Source organism: Typopeltis vanoorti, chromosome 11 (assembly GCF_054136105.1).
Source record: "Typopeltis vanoorti isolate ZY-2024b chromosome 11, IOZ_Tvanoo_1.0, whole genome shotgun sequence".
Taxonomy (NCBI): Eukaryota; Metazoa; Arthropoda; class Arachnida; order Uropygi; family Thelyphonidae; genus Typopeltis; species Typopeltis vanoorti.
The window spans coordinates 7,749,479-7,765,866 of NC_143559.1; the positions used below are offsets into that span (position 1 = coordinate 7,749,479).

Consider the following 16,388-nt stretch of genomic DNA (forward strand, 5'->3'; position numbering starts at 1 on the left):
TTCATAGATGAAAGGATTGTACGTGACTTATAGACTACAGTTGAATGGATTTGCAGATAGGTTCAGTATCGTAGCTGGATTTTTCGCACCCTTGGCAAATTCGTAACTGAGTACATTTTTTAGTGTGACAGTTTCTGTAAGTGATAAAATATCTTGTCACTGGCACACACTGCTCATGCATGCCATGGGCATTGATAACTGCTCCAATGCCATATCATTCGAATCTTGTCATGTAAGGATAAGGAAGTCATTTTTCCTCTTTGTAAGGCTTTGATAAGACCACACCTGGATTATTGTGTGCAGATTTGGTCTCCCGGGTTCCAAGGGGAGAAAGAAGCTGTTGTAAACTTGCAAAGAAGAGTTACAAAGATTATATCCTGATTTTGGGATTTAGATTATGAGGACAGATTACGAGTATGTGAATTGCAGACTCTAGTTAACAGGAGAAAGAGGGGTAATATGATAGAAGTCTCTAAACTTTTGAATGGTGTTATAAGATATCGATTGATGAAATTTTCCGTTATATGGAAGGTAGGGAGAGAACATGAGGGCATCCATGGACGTTTGTTCACAGTCAAGAAAGAGATAAGAACTAGATTTTTCTCCCAGAGAGCAGGAATGGAATAGTTTGCCATTAATAGTAGTGAGTGCATCTAGTGTGAATGAATTTAAGGGAAGGTATGATAGCTGGTTTGGGTAATTTATAGCCTCCCTTGATGAGTCCCTGACTCCCTGAAGGTCTCAGATAATAATAATAATAATAATAATTTTTACACTACTGGTTAAGTATCTGAAGAAAGTTTTATTCACAGTATTGACGCTTAGGTGCTAGTTTACATTAATTTTGCACTTTAATGAAATAATTTGCAGCACGAAGAGAAATAAGTAAACAACAGGTTTAATTGATTTCAGTATTCTGTCTCAGTGAAAGAGATGTCATCAGGAATACACAAGAAACAATAAGTGGAGGAAATGAGATAGAATAAATAAAGACTAAAGTCTTATGAGGGCTGCCCTCTATGGGTGCTATTGGGCTAGCCTTAGATGGGTAGGAGAATTAAGGTCTTCCAAATTTTAGGAAGTTTGCAACCATATTTATTAAGAAAAACTTGAAAGACTCTTTTTAGAATCTGCAACAAACTTAAATAACTGGCCTAATCTTAATCGATATGTTGGCATTAAACTTCCCAAATTTAGGGAACTTTAATTCTTAGGCCTCCTGCATCTAAGGCTAACCAACAGCACCCATAGAGGATGTCCCTCATAAGACTTTAGTCTTTATTTATTCTGGCCATTTCTTCCACTTTTTTTGTTTGTTTGTTATTATAATTTTAACATTGTATTCCTGATGATGTCTATTTGACTGAGATGCAGTACTGAAATCAATTAATCCTGTTGTTTACTTATTTCTCTTTGTGCTGTAAATTATTCCATTAAAGTGAAGTATGAAAGTTTTGTTCATTAATAAAATGGAAGTGTAAAATCCTGGAAACTAAGCCTATAAGTAGAATAGAAGTAAACGATATGTATAAGTCCCCTTAAAACTAGTAAATGATAAGTGTAAAAATGAGAAAGATTGAAGAATGTTGAAACACAATTTCTCAGTCTGAAATTGGAATGTGACAGTCATTAAAAGATGCAAGAGTACCTGGTTGAAGGGAATATCATGTATACTTAAGTGAATGTTGCAGTGTTATGTATACTAATGCCAGAAACAAGAAACAAAAGTAAGAGGGTTTTGGCTTTCATTAGCTTGACTTGGCCAAAAATTGTACACATTAATAAGACTTTGAAGATGTAAAATGATATTGTCGCAGGGATAGAATGTGTAAAGGAATATTTTATCTTCACAGAATAAGACCACCAAATGAGTATTTGCTAATGACAGCAGAAGAATTGCAGTCAACAAAAGGAGATGTTTAGCAAGAAAACTGAGTTGAGTGATTCAGTGCATTTGAAGCTTTCTGGCATGAGATACAAGTGAATAGGATAAAATAAATAATTGGTTGTTGTCCAGGAGATTCCAAGGGAGATGTGGATGACATGCATTAACAAATTAGCTCACTGAGCACAGGGCAGGAAGTGATTATGGAGGACTTCAACTGTGAGGACATCTCGCAATGAGTCTTCGGACTCCTTTGAGGTGTCACAAATAATAATAATATTCAATTTGTGGGTGTGGTCTTCACTTGGAAGGTTGTAAGCATGTTTTTTTGTTTTTTTTTATGTTGCTTCCACCCATGAAAATTATTTGCATACCTATTGTACATTTGTATCATGGGTGGGTGGGTTAAAGATTCCCCCCACTTTTTATCAGTTTTATGTATTTTTCATTTATTTTGTACATAGTCTGGAAGCCCCCCACTTCAACCCTCCAATAAGTGGGAGATGTGGTTTTATACCATATGATGCAATTCATCTCCCACCTATAGGTTACTAACTGCCTAGCGGTTAGTGTACCAACTTTCTAATCAACAGGCTGCAAGTTCAAATCCTGTCATGTATGTATGTATGTGATTGTCTTTAGGTGAGAGATGATCTTTGTCACCTAGTGTGTCACCACTGCCCTACGTTTTGGAAACCTAAAACGGTTAGTTTTAAAGTTAAAAATGCTTTACGTTTGGTATTTAGAACACTTTCCGGACTATGTGAAAAATAAATTTAAAAAAAAAAATATATATATATATACACACACACACACCGACTTGATTGGATGAGTGGTTAGCATATCCGCTCTCTAGCCAAGAGTCTGCAGGTTTGAATTCCACGTAGGCATGGATGTTTGTGATTATCTTCTCTCAATATGGACTGGGTCACCATGGGAGTAAGTAGACCCAAAACCTCTGCAATGGGAAAGGCCTTCACCCTGCAGTGGGTAGAAAAATAGGCTGTAATTTATATATATATATATATGTGTGTGTGTGGGTGGGTGGGTGGGTGGGTGGTCTGAAAAGTTCTCAGCCTAACAATGAAAATAATTTATAATTTCAAAATTATTTTTATTTTTCAACATAATCTCCCTTAAGACTAATACATTTATTCCAGCGACATTATCCTGTTCCTGTAGTGGTTTTCAGTAAGATCTGCAAAATACCCCTCTACAGTTGCAATCATCTTGATTCGAAGAAAAACTCTGACTAGCAAGAAAGATTTTTAGTTTTGGAAAGAGATAGAAGTCAGTGGGAGACAAATCTGGGGAATAGGGTGGATGTTCCAATAATTTCTAGTGCAGATCCCTTAATTTTCCCATTGCCAAAACACCTTTGTGGGCAGGTGCATTGTCCTGATGAAAGATGATTTTTTCTTCTGCAAACCGGGTCTTTTCTTACGAATTGTTTCATCTAGTCTGGTTAAAAGATTGGAATAATATTCCCTGGTTATTGTTTTACTCTTTTCAAGATAATTAATAAATAAAATGCCTCTAGCATCCCAAAACACCTATGCGATGACCTTGTCTTCTTTGATGCCGAACCCCGCTTTTGTTCACTGTTTTGACTGCTGTTTGAATTCTGGTGTGTACTGGTGAATCCAAGTCTCATCCACAGTAATAAATCAATGCACAAAATCAGTTTTATTCTTGTTGAAATGCTCCAAACACTGTTCAGAGATTTTCATACGAGTGTTTTGATCAGCAAGGCACCCATCTTGTGCAAAGCTTTTTCATTTGCAGTTCTTCATGCAAATATATCCTACACATTCTTGCAAAATGCCTATAGTCTCAGCAATTTCACGCACTTCAATTCACCCATCATCCAATATCATATCGTGCACTGATCAATGATTTATGGTGTAGTTACACTTTTTAGACGTCCTTCACACAGATCATCTTCAAGGCTGGTACAGCTTCATTTAAACTCGGCAGCCTATTTCTTAATTGTTGAAAATGAAGGAGAAGGGTGCCCATAATCTTTTATGAACTTTGAATGAATTTCTTTTGGCATTAAATATTCTTTTACAAAGAATTTTATAACCACATGATACTCAATTTTATCCACTTCAGGGGATATAGACAACGCTTTGGCTTCCAACAGCTGTATAAAAAAACTACTTGATAGAATGACTTGCAATTTCACATGGATGCTTAAGACGAATGTACCAACTTAGAAAAAAAATCTTGCCGATAGTGTTGCCATTTATGGTCGAGGCTGAGAACTATTCAGATCATCTTCGTAAGAGTAGAAAAAGATTAAGAATAAGAGTTGAAAAAAAAAATCCTTATTCTACCAATGATGCTAATGTACCATAGGGTTACAAAAACATTTCATGAGTTGGAGCACCAAAAATAAATAAAACATTACAAAGAGGTATATGTGGAATTATAAAGCTTCTAGTTATGACAGACTCATGAAGCAGCTTGGAGCAGTTTAGTATCATGAGAAACTGTAAGGGCAGGCTGTCTGTAGTGTTTGGAAAATAGCCATAGGATACTTATAAGCAATATTAGATTGCCCAGGTTCAATAGGATAAATTAGATAAGTGATAAATGCATATCACTATTCATGGATCTGCAAAAAAAAATAATACAAAAAATAAAGAATGTGGAATGTGTATGGTTTATCCTTCACCCATTCACGACACTAACATACTTGAGGTTTATAACCATTTGTTGCTGGGAGTCACAGTAATGCAATGAATGATGTGACTGTAATTGACTGGAAGTGTTTGGGTTATGAAGAAATTTCAGCCATTGGATTGAACAAGATACCAGTCTGCTTTTTTATAGATGGGTGTAAGATAAATGGCAGTGCCCTTAACTTCACTGTTTAAGACTTAAATTATAATATTTATATAATTTTATAATTTATTATATTACAGTTTATATTATAATTAAATTATGATAAACACTAAATTATGTTCTTCTTTTAATCATACACCCAAGTGTAAGCAAATAAAGTTTGCTCATGAAGTATCATCACGGCTTGGTTTATTTGAGATCTTCTCAGTTAGAGTTGGACACAGGAAGTTAGTGAAGGAAATCAGTGCAGAAGGAATATATTTTCTATATACTTGTATATGACTAGATAGGAGAAAATGAGAAGACATGCCTACAAGTTGGGTAAGACAGTGGTATAAGGAATATTGGCAATCCGTTTACAGAGTCTGGAAGATAGATCATAGAATGACAGTTTGCTAAGTAGGTCCCTCAGCCAGATCTTATCAAATGTTTTTGAGATGTTGAGAGTGACTACATTAGTTTCTCCAAATTTTTTGATGGCAGAAACGATCATTGTGGTGAATGAGTGGAATTCATTGCCTGACTTTGTTGTGAGCTCTTCATCTGTAAATGAATTCAAGAAGAGATATGACAGATATTGTTTTGCTAGCTTGGGTCTCCCGCGATGAGTCTACTGACTCCATGGAGATACCCGTAATAATAATAATAATAATAATAATAGTAATGGTTTCTGTTATTTGGTCTGAGCAAATATTTGGATCAAGTGAGTTGACGCAGTAGTCAGACCTTGATAAGGAGAAGAAAGCCGTAGAAGTTGAGAACCAAGCTGTAAGAACTGATGCAGTGTTCGGAACATAGGAAAGAGGAATAGTCATGGAGGTTGTCCCATTTGGCACCCTTGTAGTGCCAAAAGGATATGCGACTGAGAACTGGGTGAAAGTTGTTCTATGGCAAAAGCGATTTGTATAAGATTTTGAGCTGTTACCAAGAAGAGAACTGACATCCACAATACATTTGGAAGAGGAGCTTTTTTGGAAGAAATCAAGTGTGTTGGTATTCAATCTGTAAATGAATTCAAGAAGAGATATGACAGATATTGTTTTGCTAGCTTGGGTCTCCCGCGATGAGTCTACTGACTCCATGGAGATACCCGTAATAATAATAATAATAATAATAATAGTAATGGTTTCTGTTATTTGGTCTGAGCAAATATTTGGATCAAGTGAGTTGACGCAGTAGTCAGACCTTGATAAGGAGAAGAAAGCCGTAGAAGTTGAGAACCAAGCTGTAAGAACTGATGCAGTGTTCGGAACATAGGAAAGAGGAATAGTCATGGAGGTTGTCCCATTTGGCACCCTTGTAGTGCCAAAAGGATATGCGACTGAGAACTGGGTGAAAGTTGTTCTATGGCAAAAGCGATTTGTATAAGATTTTGAGCTGTTACCAAGAAGAGAACTGACATCCACAATACATTTGGAAGAGGAGCTTTTTTGGAAGAAATCAAGTGTGTTGGTATTCTCAGTTCTGGTAGGGAGATTGACAATCTGTGTTGGTTGTTGATAATGGTAAACTCCTCAGCATCCTTGCCTGCTTGATCAGTGAAACTACAGAAGGGAAGTCAATTTGAGAGAAAAATGACCTCACAACTAAAGTCTGACCCCAGACCAAACTGGGAGGATTTGAGGTTTTGCAGTCGCTGACATGGGATGTCAGTTCTGGTGAATGTGCAAATCCTGCTCTTGTGAATGAACTGCATAGTGTGTGTGTGTGTGTGTGTGTGTGTGTGTGTGTGTGTGTGTGTGTGTGTGTGTGTGTGTGTGTGTGTGTGTGTGTGTGTGTGTGTAGTTTGGGCAGTTTAGGTGGACAGTGGTTGTTGATGTTGCCAGCTGGGGGGTTGGAATAGAAATTCTTGTTTACATGACTCTACATGATGGTGCACATCATTTATGTTGCTGTTTAGACTACAAATGCTGATAAAGTGGATATATTTTTTTTATAAGAATTAATGTGAAGTTGGTTTTTTTTTTTTAATTTTGTTTTTATAATTTCTTAAAATTGTTTTTTGCAGGAAAAAATTTTATTATCCACGGTGAAATCATTTTCTTCAAATTATAATCCATTGTATATGGAAAGGAAAATATAATAAGGAATGAGGCATGCAGTGAGGAGTGATGGTCCTACCTAACATTCCACCCACACAGAGGGAACTAAGTCTCCTGTTCATACATGGCTTCCAGGTAAAGTTTAACTTTACCTGGAAGCCCATGTTTAACTGTCCAGGTAAACTGTAAAAGTTTCTTTATAGTTTTCCCTGGCAACCAATGTCTTTTGTCTCACTCCAGTTGCAAACTAGCAAAGTAAGCAGCAGCAGGATTTTTTGATAGCTGATTTGGAAGCCTCCAGGTTCATTACTAACCGGTTTGGTCCCATGCACTAACCACCAGCAATTCTGCAGAACTGTTTAACTGCTGTACCCTCAAGTGGGGGAGGGTCTATGTCCCTACAGTGTGATTGGCATGTCAGTACGGGAGCCACTCACACTTCATGTGGAAAGAGGGGGGGTGGAGAAACTGGAATCCTTGTTCTAACAACCAAGCTAGCTGCAAACCACAAGGTGGTGGTATTTTACCAAGTAATGGCAGACATTGGTGGCAGTGCTCGCCAGGTATTGAGTGTACAATAGCACATTGGAAAGACAGCTGGGAGGATCACTATGACAAGGAGGACCTCACAAGGTGGTAATTATTCCCTTTTATAGAACTTTGATCAGACTTTACCGGGAAGTCCATTTTGGCTAGTTTTCATGGTTATGTGTAAATCTTAGAAGTGACATCTGTGTAACTCTCAAAGCTCTGAAATGTGAATTTATGACATTTAATTATGGGAGTAAACTGCAGAGCTTGATAAGAGGAGGAACAATGTGATTGAAGCACATAAATCATTCAGTAGCAATTATTAGACAAATAATGGAGGGGTTTGAATAAACTAGACAAATGGACACATGAATGAGGATGTCAGTTTAATGCAGCAAAATGTAAAGTCTTGAAGTTTGGGATGCATCGATAGGAGGTTCCATACTCAGTTAGAGGAGCTGTACTGGAGGAAGTAGGCGAGATGAGATCTGGGGGTAATGATTGATAGAAGCCTGAAATTCAGTGGACATATCGCAGAGGTGGTGAAGGTAACACAGAGGATTGCTGCAATACTGAGAAGGACGCTGACCTGCAGAGATAAAAGAGTTATCGTTCCATTGTATAAAGTCCTGATCAGACCATACTTAGACTGCTGTTCTCAAATTTTGTCCCCAGGATTTGAAGGATAAATTAACTGTGGAAAGGGTACAGAGGTGGATAACAAAGATGGTTTCAGGACTGTACAATGTTAGTTATGAGGATCAGCTTAGGGAATGTAGACTGCAGAGTTTGGTAGATAGAAATAGCAGAGGGTGATATGATTGAGATTTTTAAGCTGTTGAGAGGTAGTTACAGGGTTAACACTGGGGAGTTCTTTTGCTTGGTGGAACAGTGGGAAGGAGTGATAACAAGGACCCGCCCCCGGAAGTTACAAAAGGAAGCTGTGAGCAAGAGGGTGATGAGTGGTTTCTTTGCATGGAAGGTGGTTGAACTGTGGAATGCATTGCCTGATAGAATGGTGAGAGCAAGAACGGTCAATGAGTTCAGGGAGTGGTATGATAGACTTTGTTTCCTAGGAAACAAACTGTCCAGGTTGAGTCTTTTGACTCCATGGAGTCAAAAGACCTGAATAATAATAATAATAATGTTTGAAAGGATAAAAGAAGTAAGAATAGTATGCCATCTCTGTAACATGCATAACATTGTGATGAATTGGAATGTTTGTTAAGCAGATTTTGTGGTATCATAGAATTTTTTGAGTGTAAAGACTGTGAATTAAGATGTGATATTCTTACCATTTGGCATTTAAGATGAGTTTTTCACAATGAGCCTACTTGTTCTGTGGAGGTTGATTGTATTTTATAAATCATCATCATCATTCTAAGGACTATGGAGAGCTATCTCGTCCCGATCATCCTATATCCAGCCTTCCTCTTTAGTATCTTCTTATAAACACCACTCTAAGAATGTATGTTTTGACCATCCTCTTTTGCTGACAACAATCTTGGCATAATCCATTTGTTATGTTTCTATACATGTCCTAGGAATTTCATCTTTCTTTCTTTCTATGACTGTCTTCTTCAATAATCACTGCTCTTTTATTTTATGCAAAGACCTCCTCACTGTTTTCTCTCTCTCTTTTTCTCTAATAGTGCTTGCCAACAGTGCATTTCAATTATTGCAAATCTTTTCCAGTCTTCTGCTGCTATAGTCCTTCTCAAAACCATATAAGAATGCTTCAAACAAATGATTTTATAAATCTTTTCTGTATGTCTTTACTTATTTGTAACAAATTATCTCTTTTTCTTCAATACTTCTTTTACCATACCAATTCTTTGTATTTCTAACTTCCATCCTCTTGAATAGTTCCTCCAGGGATGTATGAATGATTTTACTTGTTCAATATTCGTAACTCTGATCACTATTTTAACAATCTTATTTTGTTCAGCATTGTTTTAGTTTTTTCCATATTCATCTTAAGTCCATAATTAGATAAAACACCATGTATCTACACTTCACCTTACCCCCCCCCCCTTTATTCCTTATTTTATTGTGATTTCATTGCATTTTCCTTGTAGGGGTTGAAATGCACAATCTTGACTTACACTTTTCTTTTTTTTTTTCCCCTTTATTTGTATCTTTGCTTTCTGGCTAGTATACAGTTGCTTAAATAGTCTTCTATCACTCCTATCAATTCCTGTTTCCTTCATTATTTGAAAATCTTCTATTGTACATCATTGAGTGCCTTTTCCAAATCTGTAATGGCAATGTGAGTAAATTAATTCACTTCAGTTCTTCGGTCTGTTCTGAAGGCTAGTTCCTATACAATTCTGGAATCCAAACTGATCGTGATCTAAATTGCCTCTAGCACAATTGCAAGAATTGACGGTACATTGCACTCTTCACTAGGAAAAGACCTGAGTTTGATTTTTGTCATGATGAGAGGAATTTTTAGGTGGGCTTTTTTCAGTTGAAGATGAGTTAGCTGATCTCGTATTCGAGGTAACAAGTTTTTTTTCTCTCCTGAAATCTCAGGTTTTTCATCCCATTCACAAAAATTGGCCATGAGAACACACACAATTTACAGATAGTATGTGCGAGTGTTGTTATGAGTGGTAAATGTTGCTGTGTGTGTTGATGGTTGTAGCACTGTGTAGTTGGAGGATTAAGTATGGGAGATGGTGAGTTGTTGTGGAATAGTGTATCCTCTCACAATGAATCCAGGTGACTCGTTAGAGGTGTCACTTAATAATAATAAAATAACATTCAATTTTTAATTTTATTCTATGTCATTATTGATTCATGATTGAATAAACAATGTTCAATATTTTTTAGTCTGTTGCATTCCCTTAATTGGGTATTGTTACCATCAAACCTTCATAGAAATCATATATTTTCTGTCTCTATCGATAGATTAACTTAATCAGTTTAAATAAAATGTCTTATGTTACATCTTCCAGATTTTTTTTTTTTATTTCAGTGATATTTCATCTATTCCTGCACTTTTCTAGTTAAGTAATTCATTAATTGCTCTTTTAATTTCTTTATCCAATATCTGTGGTCTGAGACTGCCATTTTCAACTTCATATTCTGTTTCAATAATTTCACTATTAAAATTTTCTCAAGTCTTCAAGATATTCCTTCTATCTCTTTGTTACCAGTAATTTTACTTTTTAGTTTGGAGATTGCAGTCTTGTGCAGCAGTTATTTGATATGTCTTATCAGCTGTTCCTGTTTTAATTATTTTATTCAACTAATTTACAAATGTCTTCTATCTAATTCTCCTTTGCATTTTTGAAATCTTCCTTAATCTTGTTCCTCAGTCTTTGATAGTGTTTTTTTACAATCTTCTTTTTCCTTCAAATCAGTATAATATATTAATAACATGCCATGCTCCTAAATAAAATAAGCACTATGTTATTTTGATTTGAAATTAGGGGAGCTTCATGTAAAACTTCAATAAATAGTATATCATTATTTTTCCTTGCATTATTTAGTTCTTGTATAAAATTAAATATTTCATTTGTAATCCAAGGCTTCCATGGTTGTAATTTTGTAACCCTTGTCCTCCGATCTTTTATTTGATGACTGTCCAGTCTTTCTCACTGTTCATCTCGAGCATGCAATCTGTTTCTTTTTAACTAGTTTTTTTATACATGAGGTTTCATGGTAAATTCTTTTGGCTTGTATAGATTGAATATGTCCTTTGATAGTGTTCCATTTTACAAATATCCAGCTGTGTATAATATTCCATGTACGTGTGGCCTTTCCTACATTGGACAAACTTCAAGAAGCCTCGAAATCAGACAGAAAGAGCATGCTGGGGATGTTAATCATAACAGGATGATTATCTCTGGTTTAGTGCATCACTTTTTAACTTCTAAATACTATAGACTGGGAAAATAGCTCTATGTTCTACATAAACGATGATTTCAGACACCGATTATTCAAAGAAGCAATAGTTGTCCTACGAACAGGCAACAACCTAAACAGAAATCAAGGTGCCATATTGAAAGAGACTTGGAAAAATTTGATCAATTCACTCAGTTTGAATTGATAAAATTCAAACCTTGAACACGCATTATAATCATATAATGCGTGTTCAGGACACTGACTAAAGATTCGCAATACATGCTGACATTGTCACGAGAATGCGTCAACTGAGCTACCTAATAGTCACTAATGGTTTTGTATTCTTTATCCTTTTGTACATTTATCATATTTTTTTTGTGTTACCATTCAAGCCTTGAGAAACTAGACAGTTGCTAGCGAAACTGGTAGGCATTATTGTATGAACATTTATATTAATTAAAAAACCTATGGTCACATAAACAATAATAAGTCTTATATTTTAACACTTCATGACCTTTACATGAATACTTTAAACAATCTAATGAAACACAAAGTACAGTGCCTAGAAAAAGAGAAATGCAGAAAGGCCAAGTTATTGAACCACCTCACATTCCTCAAAAGGTGTAGGGAATTTTCAATCAACCCTAAGTTCTTATTAATCAAAGGACATATTGAACATGAGGTTTCAGTACTTCAATATTCCATTTTCTCCTCCTTACTATGTATTTTCTTATGTTTTATTTTACATTTTTTAATAACAAGTGGTGACTGTATTCCAGCTCCTGGTTAGCTGTACCTTGATTTGAGTTGGTTTCTGTATCGCTTCTTGACTAGTATGTAATCAATCTGGTATTGTGCAACAACTGGTGATTTCCATATAGATCATCTTCATTTTTGTACTTCGAAAAGCATATTACCTAATGTATGGCCATGTTGTTTACAGAAATATTTTTTCTTGCATTTTTCTGCCTAGTACAAATCATAATTTCTTTGCAATTCACTGTCTTCTCCAACATAGCATTAAAGTCGTATGCTATAATTAAACGATATTATTATTCAGAGCCTCCATGGTCTCATTGACATTGTTGGAGGATCATTATCATAATTATGATTGATATGATAATTTTGTGTAATAATATCTACTTTTTTTTATGATATTATTATTTATTTATTATTATTTAGTCGTCTGCCTGTGCCTTTGTAATGTCTTTTTCTTATCAGTCGTAATATCGAGTTTATCGAAATTGCTTAAGCTAGTTCTTTATGCACAAAACTTGTGATAGACTAAAGGGATTAAGAATAATCACTTTCTATAGTCCCCCCCCATTTCTCTCAAGACTAGTAAGCTATTTCACATGCTCAGAGCATAGACTTAGGAAATGTTTCTGGCTGGAACCAATTCCTTAATCTACCTTGCTGTATTTCTCTTGTATTGATCCTTAAAATTTTATTTTTTTTATTTCGACTGCGCCATTAAGGATCGCATAAAAGAGTTGTTTTTATTTCCCTTACATGCAAAGAGAAACATTCAGCTAAGCATGAAATATACCTCTTAAGTTAACTCTAATTCACGCAACTCCTAATTCTTAATATCAGTCAGTCATGGCTATCACTATTCTTTGGTCACCCAGGTTTTATATTTTTATGAGATAGTGCATCGGTAAGGCGAGAACAGGCAAGTTATTAACAAAACAAACATGTTTATTCATTCTAAGACAAATCAGTTACAAAATTTAAACTGCACATCTCAAGTATCTAGTTCAGCCTAATACAACTAGATAACAATGGTGATAATACAAGTCACGTGTGTAATTCTCCATATGGTCATTCAAGCATTTTCTCTTAAGCTTTAAGACAAAAACAGTAAAATTTCACATAAATTTTCAGACACGTGGATAAACTTAAACACACTTTATCTTTAATCATGTTATAAACAGGAAAAATTTAAGGACTTTTAACCACATTCAATTTCTTTGCATTACACAACATTAGCAAATTCCTTAAAACTCTATATAATACTTATTCACATTCAAACAGAAGTACGGCTTTCTGATTACTCTAATATTTTTCTTTGCTAATTGACAATAGAACCAACATTCGTTGCTTAATTTTCAGAATCTAGGAATTAACATAAAACATCTTACTTATAATCTTGCCAGCTCATTACATATAGTCCTAGATCCTAAAGGTATACAGATACGTTCCGCTTCTTCCAAAAAAATAATTTCCGATCGGTTATGGCAGCAATACTACAGTACACACGTAGATCATCGAAGAATCATACAGTAGGACATCTCGAAAAGGCCGTCTCCGCTGCCATCTAACTTCCCATCTTCGTCAAACTCTTTGCTCGTAGGAATGTGACTCTCCCCCATCCTTGGAAAAGCCTTGGCACCACGAATAAAACCTCGAAGCAAGAGCCCTTTGGCCCTCAATTTCTGCCTTTTATCTCACTCTCCTGATCTTGGCCCTTCTTCAAATTAAGTCCCCTGGATTTACTGGAGGGTTTTTCTCTGCCACCCACAATATCATTGAGTTTTGGCAGGAAAACTCGTAATCCGGTGACCTTGTCGATTTTTGCTAGCCTTAGATATATTTGCCTAATCCTGTCTGAGCTTATTTTTTTGTTTTTACAATTTTAGTGGTTCTTACAAAAAATATTCTAACAATTTGTTACCAGATTTAATATAGCAAAGTGAGTTATTACATTAATTTAATTACAAGTATTTTATGTAAATTTAATTTCCCATGTAAAATCAACATAGAAAAAAATTTACTCCTAAATTTTTTCTATATCAGATTTTACAATGGTTAATTATAATAATTATAAAATATTGATTTTAATATTATATGTTAGTTATATATTGTAATCATTTCTTCTTCTTCTTCTTCCTCCTTTCCAGGCTTATAGGCCAAGTGGCCTGTTCCAGACTCAATTCCATCTTTTCAAGGGTCTTCCTCCGCACATTGAGTACCTTTTGGGTGATAATTTAGAATTTCTTTAGGTATTCTGCTTCTATTCATTCTCAGTATGTGTTCTTTCCATTTTTCTCTATAGCAAATAACTGTTTCATTTAGGGAGGTTGTAATTCCAAGTTTTTTTCTGATTTCACTGCTTTTCATTTTGTCCATTGTTGTGACTCCTTCAGTCTGCGCAGAAATTTAATTTTGGATAATTTGTAATAATTTAATTGATTTTAATTAGTTAATTATAAAATAATTAAATATACATTATTTCTATTATTTAATAAACTATTAAAATTAATTTCCTGTACAATTTTGCTCTGTGTATATGTTAACTAATTTCTTCTAGACCTAAATATATTTCTTCTTTTTAGTGAATGCTAACATGATGATGGTGGTGGTGATGATCCTCTTTTTTTTTTTTTATTATTATCATCTTTGGCTGTCTAATAAGTTGATTGTAAGTGTGCCCTGTTTTTTCCTTTGACATTTGTAACTTCAAATTAGTATTTAATAAAAATTTCATCCTTACTGTATTGCATTAGTTTGTATTATGAAGTAATTAATATTGAAAGATCAAATTATACATCAGGCTGTACTTTTTTTTATCCCTTGGGAGCCATTTATTTAAATCCACAGTCTAATTGAAACAGTTTAAAAAAATGAAAAATAAAAAGTTGTATAGATTATTGAGTTGATTCTTGCTTTTTTTTTTATGTGAATTCTACCACAAAAGGTTATAAACCTATTCTACATTTGTACCATCGATAGACTCTTACAAGTATATATTATTTTTATGTCTATTTAGCCTATTTTTGTAAGTATTTTCTTATAAGTATTCGTACAAAATTCTTACAAGTATTTTTAATAACAAACCTCTCAGAAATCAATAGACTCATCTTGGGGATCTCATTTAAACAGTAATGCGTAATATATATATATATATACATACACACACTTTTCAGTTTTTATGATATATTTGGTTTAAAATCCTTTATTCAAGTGTGAGCAAACAAACTGTGTGCCTGAAAATATCTTCAGGACTGGGGTAAGGTAGTACAACACCAGGCAACTTGTAGCAAAGGTGGACCAAGTTAACATCACTCCTATACCTTACCCCAGTCATGAAGATATTTTCAGTCGCAAACTTTGTTTGCTCACACTTGAATAAAGGATTTTAAACCAAATTTATTATACTCTAATCAAGTGAAAAATAAACTTTCAACATCTTCAGTTTTTAGTTTCCTCTTCACCATTTCATAAAGAGCTTGTTATTTTGTAATGCAAGAGGAAAGGAAAAAAAATTATATTAGTTATTAGGGATTTTGTTATAACTTTAAAGTAAATTTCAGCCTAATTTAGTTGTGATTGAGTGTAGTATATTTCTGTTGGGGAAGGTTTTTAAGGTACTTTTCTGTGCATTGTACCATTCCTTTGTATCGATTGTGACCATGTACATACCCAGCCCACTACTGCTGTTCTGAACGAGTCAGTGTGTCCCAGGGAGGATGATAGCAGGGGTGGTCTCTTGAGGGAATGGATACTCGGGAGAAGGGAGATGATATCAGGTAACACTGAGCCCAGTGGAGTCTAGAGGGGATAATGCTGGGTATAGAAACAATGGCATTTATATGCTTTATACTAATGCCAGGAGTATCCGGAATAAGGGAGAGGAATTGGTGGCACAGATAGCATCAGCCTGGCCAAACATTATTGGGATCACTGAGACATGATTGACAGAAGAGGATATAATAACAGGAATAGAAGTCGCTGGGTACAGCATTTTTCGGCAGGATAGGAGGGGAAAGCGTGGTGGTGGGGTACTGCTTATGATAAGTGATGACCTATGTCCTCTAAGAGTGGAGGCTTTGGAAGGCAGTGAGACAAATGATTTTGAGAGCATATGGTGTGAGGTAGAGGTGGGCAAGACAGGATATTTAGTGGGGTGTTGCTACAGACCCAGGAGCACAGAGGATGGGGACCAGGAGATGTTTAGACAGTTAAGTTTGGCAAGTGCAAGAAGAATGATTGTTATGGGAGATTTTAACTGCAGTAGTATAAAGAGAGAGGAAGAAGCATGTAGCAATAGGGGAATGGAATTTCTAGAATTCTTGAGGGACAAATGTCTTAGGCAACATGTAACAGAGGGAACAACAGGTTCAAGAGTTTTGGATTTAGTTATAGCATCAGAAGAGTTGATAATAACTGAGATGACATCTCTCCCACTAGTTGGAGAGAGTGACCGTATGGTTTTGACTTGGAAA

The 16,388-nt window shown here is 35.2% G+C and overlaps 1 protein-coding gene across 1 annotated transcript in view; it reads left to right on the forward strand.

Annotated features, from left to right (window-relative positions):
- The window catches only part of LOC150101286 (phosphatidylinositol 4-phosphate 5-kinase type-1 alpha-like), a 597,237-nt gene extending 582,582 nt beyond the window's left edge, over positions 1-14,655 (forward strand). Inside the window, exon 19 of the mRNA XM_090401030.1 lies at positions 14,499-14,655. Coding sequence (XP_090257156.1) covers positions 14,499-14,501 — 3 coding nt within the window. The 3' untranslated portion in view covers positions 14,502-14,655. The remainder of the gene's footprint in view (positions 1-14,498) is intronic.
- The last annotated feature ends 1,733 nt before the right edge of the window (positions 14,656-16,388 follow it).